The sequence below is a fragment of the Trichosurus vulpecula genome, chromosome 8 (genome assembly GCF_011100635.1).
Source record: "Trichosurus vulpecula isolate mTriVul1 chromosome 8, mTriVul1.pri, whole genome shotgun sequence".
Taxonomy (NCBI): domain Eukaryota; kingdom Metazoa; phylum Chordata; class Mammalia; order Diprotodontia; family Phalangeridae; genus Trichosurus; species Trichosurus vulpecula.
Genome location: NC_050580.1, coordinates 159,408,704 through 159,418,973, shown reverse-complemented (window position 1 = coordinate 159,418,973; position 10,270 = coordinate 159,408,704). Strand labels below are relative to the sequence as shown.

At 40.9% G+C, this 10,270-nt stretch overlaps 1 protein-coding gene across 1 annotated transcript in view; it reads right to left on the bottom strand.

Moving 5' to 3' along the window:
* Window positions 1-2,245: 2,245 nt before the first annotated feature.
* Window positions 2,246-10,270, bottom strand: part of MYO1E (myosin IE) — a 232,909-nt gene continuing 224,884 nt past the window's right edge. Inside the window, exons 27-28 of the mRNA XM_036735924.1 lie at window positions 5,412-5,581; window positions 2,246-3,731 (exon numbers count right to left, since the gene is read on the bottom strand). Of these exons, the coding sequence (XP_036591819.1) occupies window positions 3,655-3,731; window positions 5,412-5,581 (247 nt within the window). The 3' untranslated portion in view covers window positions 2,246-3,654. The remainder of the gene's footprint in view (window positions 3,732-5,411; window positions 5,582-10,270) is intronic.

The following is a 10,270-nucleotide window of genomic DNA, read 5'->3' as shown; positions in this document are numbered from 1 at the left end:
TAGTATACCATTGCCCACTTATGGGTTTAAAATTAACCCAAATTTTACATCTTTACCTCAAAACTTGCCCCCTTTCCCACTTTCTCTACGTGTGTAAGTTCATTTATTCACTTTACCAATACATAATGAGTACCTGTTTACAAAGTACTATGTAAAACACACAAATGCACAAGATATTGCCCCTGTCCTCAAAGAGGTTATGATCTATAAGCTGCATTTGGTGATAACTAGCTAAATGACTGGGTTCTTATCCATATAGTACACCAATTTATGCACATAGTGATATTAATGATCCCAGACTTTGGGTTCATGTAGAATAAAAAAAAAGGGAAAGAGGTCAGTTACCTGACTGTAGAGGTCTATGATCAATTATTAAGTTGATAAGAAAGAAAAAAATGAATAGGTTTCATAACAAAGAATTCTTTCCAGCACTAAAAACCATAATTCTAATGCCCTAACTTAGAATATTCACAGGGAAAAACAGAAGAACATTGGAAACCTCAAAAGTCTAAATTAATCCAAACATCTAGGTTTCAAAAAGTATTTCTCTAAATTCTAGACTACAGGATTTATAAGCTATAGCTTGTCAACCATTATTAGCCTTCTGAAGATATTTCATTTATCTAATTTAAGTCAGAGAATAGTTCTGCCCTGTGGGAACGCAAAGAGAGAAAGGAAGCAGATAGATGTTGGTCTATTTTTGTCTTCTGGAGGAGCTAGAGGAGGAAAGGACGGAAGGGGTGAGATTTCAGAGGGGATAAGAGTAGCTGCTTGGCAAGGGATCTTGGGATGGAAGGTGCTATGTATCTGGCAACCTCAACTGATTGGAATATGGCTAAGAATCTGGAAGTAGGCCAAAAAAAAAATGTCTCAAGGAAAATAACCAAATACTTGTCTGTCGCAAGGAACATGACTAAATATCATGTACTTTACCTAGGAGATATCTTCAAACTTGGTGGTTTTGTTTCTGGCAGCTGCTAGAACCCAAGGCAGACAGAGTGATTATAGAAAGGAGCAGCAACTGACAGCCCCTGAAGAACATGAACAGTAGTAGTAGGCCCTGGCCTGCTGTGTAGAAACTCCCAGCATGCTATCCACCCTTCTTCTCTTTTATCTTCCTAACCGATGCCTTTAGATCTAAGAAAATCTAGGACTTTTCCAGCTAGGGATCTCCCCAAGTGTAGAAGATGGGAATTGCTGGTTCACGAGCTATATCTGGCCCTCAGTTTAATTTCACCTCAAGTTTTCTAAAATAAGCTGCCTAAAATAGTACCACCCTTACTTCCCGACTTCAGTAGTACTATATAGCCTTAACAAAGGATCAAGGTTCTATCTCTCAGCATGGTGCAGGGCAGGGCTGTCCAACCTTAGGTTTTTATTGAAACAGTAGAAGATATATTTTGATTTGCCTTTTCAGTGACAGCTCTGTGGTAGCTCAGCTTCTTTTACTAAAACATTTATGTAAATCTCTATGCTTGTAGGCGGGCCGCATAAATCACACCGCAGGCTGCGTTTTGGACAGCCCTGGTATAGGGGATCGAGTGATGGATTTAGAATTAAGAGAGTCTGGGTTCAAATCCAGCCTTTGATGTTGGGTCACTTAAGCTCTATGAGCCTCAGTCTCCGCATCTGTAAATTGGGGCCAACAGTGTACACAGAGTGTTTTGAAGAACACAGGAGATGATGTAGGTAAGGTGATTTGTAAACTTTAAAAGCCTCACAAAAACATTAGTTATTATCATACACTTATGCCCTCCCCCCTTAAGGAAAGGATACCCTTTCTTTCCCTCTCTTCCCCAAACTCCCAGGAGAAAGAGTAGACGGTAGGGAGTAGTTTGCCCAAAGCTTAAGGACCTAGTGTCAGCTCATGATTATTGGGTCCAGGGTCAGGCTGAGCAGGAAACTGGGCTAAGTGGGTTGGGTAAAACGGCTAGACCTTGGGAATTGAGGATTGATTGGGTGGGAGATAGTCCCTGGTAGAGACAGGAATCAGGAAGGGGGTTGATTTTGACCTTTGAGCAGAGGGACACCTGGGATATTGTGGGAAGAAGAGATTAGACAGGTGGGAGAATATTCTATGTCCTCCCCTCCACCCCCACTGCCTGATTTCCAGTGGTCTAAGCTCTCTCTCTAGCATCCTCTATCTCTGGGCCTTACTCCACCCCCCCCTTATTTTCTCTTTCCCTCTACTTTCTGTTTATTTCTTTTCCTTAACTGCTCATAATATGGAACTAAAGAGTTTTTAAAAAGTGTATTTATTGAATCAAGTTTTATGTTTCCAGTTCTTGATATAAGGTGCTTTATACTAGTTCATGGTCCTCGCATTTTATTTTCTCTAACAGAAAACAGGTCACAGCCTCATGCTGCACAGTATCCATGCCTTGGTTTCCCAACTGTCAAAGAAGAGATTTGTTAGTTGGGGAGGGAAAGAGGAATCACAGAAATACGAATCTGTGCTTGAACCTACGAATGAACAAGGCAGCGCACCGATTCCTCTGTTTATTTGGGAGAATTGGGGAATGGAGTGGAGAAGGAGAAGATTATTACCAAGAAGAAAAGCAGTAGCCATCTAAATTGGGGGGTGGAGAAGGGCATGGGCTAGAGCAGTAACACTGATTCTATAACTGAAAAGGAATAGTGCACATCTGTAAGTACCTGGTGCGAGTCTTATAAGAAAACTACCTTACGACTACGTACAGTGGGATACTACATTATACATTCATACATGATTCTACCATTTTAGGGTTTTGTATGTACAGTATATGATCTGCTTTTATAAATGTACAGCTCGAGGAAGAGAGATCCTTCTTGTAATAGGTACAGCATTACACATAAAACCAACATGGGCCAGCCACATTCCAACTGAAGACGCGAAGAAGGCCACGTGGATAACCCACCCCTCCCTCCCACGCCCCCTGCTCCTGCCCAGCCGGACCGTCCTTTACACAAATTCTGGGCAAAGTGCAAACCAGCTGTTCCACATCTGCTTGGAGAGACTCAGCACAGCATCCCTTGCCTTCAGCATTTGGATGGAAACTGCTCACTCATACTCTTAAGCGTCAGTCCTCTGTCCAAGGGTGACCCAGAGCCTTGTTCGGGATGGATCCCTCCAGGGAGAGTTGCAGCATTGGCAGAGAGGTATAGAGAAGACTGTCTGTGTCAAGAAGTTTGGGGTTTTTTCTTTTGTCTAGGTTTCGTTTTTTTTTTTTTTAAACAAAGAGACTCCAACTAAAAGGCACTTGTCAACAACAGCTTCTAACACTTTCCTGGGCCTGCATGGGAAAGTGACTTGCTGCTTCGACAGAAATCAAAAGGACTGGATAGACTTCACCTTCCATCTGACCAAGTTTAAATACAATAAATAAATCTTGGTTAGTCACATCTCTGTCCTTCAGGGTTCCTCTGACTTAGGCTACCTGGTTGCCTTTTAGATAAGAGTAATTCCTAATGATACCCTCCCCCTGCCACCCTCTAACCCCATGCCACCCTCCCCCTGGCTTCTTAATAAGCTCCCCAGCGAAGGTGCAGTTAAGAACTCCAGGCCACAGAGAAGATATTGCTTGCTGTTGCTTAGAAGAGGAGTCATCTAAAATGTTCTGTGCTCCATCTGTTTCTAGGACTCCTCCCTAAATATGGTCCAACGTCTCTTTGTGTTCAGATCTTGGTCACGTAGTTGTTGGGGAACAGTCCTTGTTTGCCTCTCAATCGGCCTGTCCACCAGCCTGAGGGATCTGCAGGTTCAAAGATAGATGATGTTACCATGGATATTCAGTCCCTAACCCCCACTTTCAGCTGTAGGGCTGAGCCAGTAGTTCCATTTGCATGTTAGGAGAAAGGTTTTTGCAACATGTATTATTAAATCCAAAATCACAGAATGTCAGAGTTGGGAAGGACCTTAGAGGATAGATAGTCTATCTCTCTTGTTTTACAACATCTTCCTCTGTCTCTCTCTTTCTCTCCTGTGAGCTCCTCCACAGCAGGGTCCTAGGTCTGTTCCTCCATCTCTCTGTGATATTAGACCTTAGTAACTGATAAGCCCGATGCCTACAAGACTCAGTGATATTTCTTCCTAGCTGTAACTAGGTGAAGCAGTGGCTAGAACCCTGGACTTGGAGTCTCAAGTTCAAATATGATCTCAGATACTTCCCAGCTGTGTGACCCTGGACTAATCATTTACCCTCTGCCTCAGTTTCCTGAAGTATAAATACAGGTAAGCAAAACAAATCAACACCTTTCTGATGTCCATTCACCTAGTCCATAAATTCTTCTTCTGGTCTTGCTTATTTTAATCGGTACTGGTTCGTTAACATTTCCCCATATGTCTCTGAATTCTTGATTAGTCATTTCTTACAGTATAATATTCCTGATGACCTTCATATACAATTTGTTTCGTTCTCCTAAGGGTTGTGTCAAATCTCAGTCATTAGTAGCAAGGGTTGTTATGAGGATCAAATGAGAGAATATTTGTAAAGTACATAGCAGATGTTTCATAAATATGCATTCTTTCCTCTTCCCTTCACATCTTTATATATATATATGTATCTGTATTTGTTCTCTTTCGAGATTTATTCTATATGTGCACCTGTTGTCTTCCCAGTTAGAATATAACTCCTTGAGAATGGGGATTGTTTTATTCTTTGTACTTGTGTCCTTAGCATCTAGCACGGTGCCTGGCACACAGCAGGCTCTTAATAAATGACTAACTGATTGAGAATGGAGGTAAAATGATTAGGTATTTCCTAGCTCAGGTACTTCTCTCTAATTAATGTGTATGATCGACTATTGTCTTGGCATGGTTGTGCTAAGACCATCTGTGTAGTTGGGTCTCTCCTTGTTTAGATTTTGCAATGGTTTGAGTTCAGGAGATGGTCTAGATGAACTCTGGGGGCTCCTATCATGATCTGGTTGTGATGGAGCCAACCTGTCATCCTTTCCGTGGCCAGTAGTGGAACTTTGTCTACTTTTATTCAAAGTCTTCTTGGCCTTCTGTATCTACTCCACTAGGCACACCCCTGGCTTCTACTAATCAGGGCTGCCAGATATGCGTTCTGTCTGGTCAGGAACTTTGTAAGTTGAAGCTCTGAGCTCAGGTTTTCTTCATTTCAGATTTAGACTTATCTTCTGATACTCTGATTTCTTTTTTGGAAGGCTTGATTTAAATGACTCACCTAAGTTCCTGACTTTTTGAGATCTGTCTGCATCTTCCAAACTTCACCTGACCACACAGGCTCCTGATATTCAACCATTTTCTGAGCTCCAGTAACTGCCAGTTCCTTAACCCCTGGCTTTCTGACCTTGAGTTCTGACTCTGCTGTGCTACTCCTCCCTACTCATGTGATTTCTGCACCTCTGCCACCCAACCTGGTGGAATGATAATTTCTAGAAATAATCTCAGATGATCATCCTCTTACCTTCTTTGATAATATCAATGATATCATTGGCATTAAAGCTGAGTTCATCTGTGTCCTGAGCATCGTAAGCATACAGAGCCTTGCACTGTGGTACCTGAGGCTTAGGTTTGGGCTGGGGCTTGGGTCTGCCACCTGCTGGGGGAGGCCGATTTGTTGTCTGCCTCCGGACACTGTGGAGAGGAGCAAGAGAATGGTGAATATATAGTCTATGAGGCATTCTTACTGCATTGAAATGACTGACTTCAGAGATGGAGGTAGCTAATTCTAGAGCCAAGTACCAGGCACATTTTTAGTGGAGATTATGCTTGTTTATATGGGAGTGTGTGTGTACTCTATTTAAAAAAAAAATCCTTTAACATTATGTCATTTTCCAATGGTCCCTTCCCTATAACAAAGAAATACAGGTAAGCAAAACAAATCAACACATTTTCGATGTCTGAAAATGGACACCCCATTCCACTCACCTAGTCCTTAAATTCTTCTCTTGGTCCTGCTTATTTTAATCAGTACTGGTTCATTAATATTTCCCCACATGTCTCTGAATTCTTGATTAGTCATTTCTTACAGTATAATAATTCCTGATGACCTTCACATACAATTTATTTAGTTCTCCTATGGGTTGTGTCAAATCTCAGTCATCAGTGAGTAGGTTATATAATTATTTCCACATAGGACGGAGAAGGCAAGTGCTTAGTGGTCATTTTAGAACTCTCTGAATTAAGGCCTGAAATTCCTTTAACTAGAGAGAGAAAGTTTTTTATCCCAAAATTTAATATGTGAGAGGATATGTTGCCTTCAATTCATACCACAATTTAAATCTGCGATAGCAGACAGAGGTCTTTCCTAAGAGTAGGTTTTGTTAAAGTGAGAAGCTTAGGAGAAAGTAGGAAGGTCTTCTAGAAGGGGGAGATAGTACTGGGGAGAAGGAAAAAGCATAAAGGTTATCTCCAGATAAATGGGGCACCACTGCATATATGATGGGCGGGTGTGTGTGTGTGTATGTGTGTGTGTGTGCGCGCGCGCGCGCATGCGTGTGTGTGTGTGTGTATACATATGTATATGGGTTTCTTTGGACTAGTTGAACTTAATTTGAAAAATAGTAAGCATCACGACTTATCTTTCTTCTGCCAGTCTATTCATAGAATGAAAGAAAAAGGCAAAATGATTACATAATTCAATTCTTTAATTTTTTTTTCATGTTAGCTGAAAGTCTTTAATTTTAAATACATTGTATATTTTAAAATGTCATCTGTCAGTGCTCCAGCAAGGCTCTAAGACTATACAAACCTTTACTAAGCCTCTACTGTGTCCAAGATGCTGGAGATAAGAAATTATGATGCATCAACCTGCTTATATCCTATTGAAGAAAACAATGTATACCTAAGAGCATATATAAAATAAATAAAAGTGATTAATTTGGGGGTGGAGCAGTAGAAGTGGGAGGCACTATTAGCCCCTGAGGGAATTGGGAAAGACTTAATGAGCTGACCTTTGAAGAAAAACCAGGGATTCTAAAAGGCAGAGGATGTGCATTCCAAGCCTGTGCAAACCTATGGAGATAGGAAAAGGCCTGATACCTTTAGTACAGCTTAAATTATGTGGTATTATAAAATTTCATTTTGTACCTGATTTTACTATTCAATCAAATGATTAAAAAAAGTGAACAGATCAGCCTTGTGGGCCCTTGTAGCTTCTGTGCCTTTCAGGCAAGTCACAATGTGTTTTCTGGTAGAAAATCATTTATGAAATCTCCCTGTTCTCTTCCTTCTCATGCATATGAATGTTGTTTACATAAAGATTTCATAGCGATACAAAATATATGTATCTATATACATACATAGTCACTTCTTGGCTTCCCCTTAATTTTGCCATTTCCTGTCTCCATAAGCACACAAAATATTGAGGGGCTTAATATTTGACAATGAGCATCTCTGACTATATCGATTTCTTCATCTAGAGAATACAGGGGTTTGACTTGATCTGGGGTCCATAAACATATTTGCGCACGCACGCACACACACAGAATGACATCTTTATGTAATAGAGACACAATTTCATATACAATCTCTTATTTTCTACACTTTCTTTGTTTGGAAATGTTCATGTCTATTGCTTTTTGTTAACTTGAGAATGACAAAAATTTGTGGATGACTTTTTCTTATTTTATTGAATGAAAAACATCGATTAAATGCTTATGTGCTAAACATGGGGAATACAAATACATTTTGAGTTCTAAAAATTTGAAATAAAAAAAATACTTTGCTAATTGTATTTCAGTGTAATTGGGTTTTCTTTGTAATCCTATGTATCATATTTTTTGCATTTTCAAACCCTATTCTGAGGAGTCCAAGACACAACAGAGGTCCTTTCTAGCTCTAAAACCTGTATTGCTATCCTATGAAATCCTTTCCTCTTTTTCTCAAGCTTTCTGAACTGAAGTATATCTTAAACTTGTTGTCTACCCAGTATGAAATGTACGGTTCTCAAGAGGAGGGATTTTCATTTTTTTTTTTATTTGTATCCCCATGCCTGGCACACAGTAGGCACTTAATCAGTGCTTTCTCATAAGATGAAATCATGCACAGGAAGGGCTTGACTGCATACTTGCACAGGAAACACTATATAAAAGTTCGTTCTTATTACCACCAAGGAAGGAAAATCCCCAGTGTTTCTGCTCATCTCTTCCTCCTACCTTCAGAGAAAATTGGGGGTGGGTGGGGAGACAGAGTAGAAGCTGACAAGCTTCTGAGCACGCGTGGCTCGCTGTTAAAAATCACAATCCCAAACAGGTGGGTGGGTGGGTAAGGGAGAGGGCAGCTGGGTAGGGGAGTGGAGCCCCAAGAACCAGCAGGGGGAGATGTTCCTCCTGCTATGAAACGCACTCCTTTGTAATTTGGGAAATGTACCAGGAATGTGGCAGGGTCCTGTCTGTCCTGGAGGGATGGGATGGGGGGAAAGAGGAGTGTGGCAGGGAAGACAAAGGTCATTCAATATCCACTCCTCTTTTCCATACACCCAAACTACTTTGCTTCATTTGACAGGCAAATACACCTGCTATGTGTCTCAGGCATTAAATCATTTCATAGTTAATGTTTATTGAAAATCCCAGCTTTCCTGTTCTGAGAAATGCTTACCATGAAAGTATGCAATGTAAGTAGTTTCTTAATTAAAGTAGCCTATATTGGGACTATGTCAGCACTGTACTAATAAAAGCCATTAGCCTGGGTATTAGAGGAGTCATCTGATTTCTCTGCAATAAGCAAATGAAAAAAAAAAAAAGGAGGGACTGGACGTGGGAGAGAAGCTAAGAAGTAGCTATTTTATTTTCCACTTATGGAAGGTCAAATCCCATTATAAGAAAAATACAGCTGACATTTCCATTAAAATAGGTTGGAGAGCACAAAACAAACTGAATACTAGGTGTGGGGAAGAGAGAATATTTGGCTTGTTCTGTGTGCCAGGAAAAATGCACCATGAACACAAGTCAGCGTGGCCCCTGATTGGCGGTTCTCTTGGTCGGTAGCAGAACTGGAAGAAACTGAATTCTATAAAAACTGCTAGGAACCTACTATGTGCAAAGCATTGTATCAGGTGCTGGGGACACAAAAAGACACCAACAGGATCTCCATTCTTCCCAAGGTTACATTCTGTTGAGGAAGAACAGTGGCTCTGGAGTCAGGGGTTCTGGGTTCAGATCCTGCCTCTGATGCTTACTCTGTGTGACCTTGTATGATTTATTCGACTTCCCTGGGGTTCATTTATCTTGTCTACAAAATGAGAAGTTTCTTTTTCTTCTTTTCCAAGTTTCCTTTCAGTTTTTAGTCTGTGATCTTAAGTAAATACAGAATTTTAAGAGGGAAAAGACTAAGAAGTAGGAGGAGCAAGAGAGGTTTCACCTGAACCAGGTCTTGAGAGAAATCAAGGACTCTTAAGAGGCAGAGGTAAGAGGAGGAAGTACATTTCAAACAACCCTTTGCAAAGATTTGGTCACATGAGATTGGGGAATTGTAAATTAATGTACCTGGACCATTGTATTGGAAGGAGAAAAATCTGCAGTCTGGAAAGGTAGTCTGAGGTGAGACTGTGAAGACCTTTAATGGCCAATATGTAGTTTTTATTTTATCTTAGAGAAAATAGGGAGCCACTGCAGATTCTTGAGCTGGGATGGTCAGACCTGTGTTTTAGGAATACTAATTTGGCAGCTATGTGGAGAACAGGTTAAAACCAGGGAAACCAGTTAGAAGGCTATTACAATAATCGAGCTGAGAGGAGATGAGGACCTAAGCCAGGGCAGGACTAGGTCATTAGAGTGAAGAGGAGACATGCAGGAGCTGGTGGATTCAGTCACAAAAGTTGAAACCTATTCTAATAGGGAACCAAGCTGTTATTAGCTTGTGGTAAGTTGGGATCAATCTGTGCTTTGGCAGGTGAGGAAGACCCAATGTTGTTATTTGGCCCGGGGCAGGGGAGGATTTCAGTTATATAGTGAACCAGTGGTGGCATGTGAAAAGAGAAGAGAGGAAAGAGGTGAACTATCCCATGCTAAAAAGGGCACATGTACAAGATGTGACAATCATAAAATAATATGACAGCATTTGTTCCTTTCGAAATAATCCCCCTGGAAAAATTTACATTTATTCCAATGAAGGACCTATGCTCAAAACACATGCCTCATTCCTGTTGTAGGGTGGCCTTAAGGGCCAGCCATGTTATGAACCCCAACATGCTTTGAAGAGGAATATGTCTGTGTATGTTAGAAGGGGAGGGTTGGGTGACAGTGGTAGGTGATGGTAGGAAATGCATGAAAGCCATAGGCCCCAGTTTGCTTCCTTGGGATAGTTTCCTACAGCCCAAGAAAA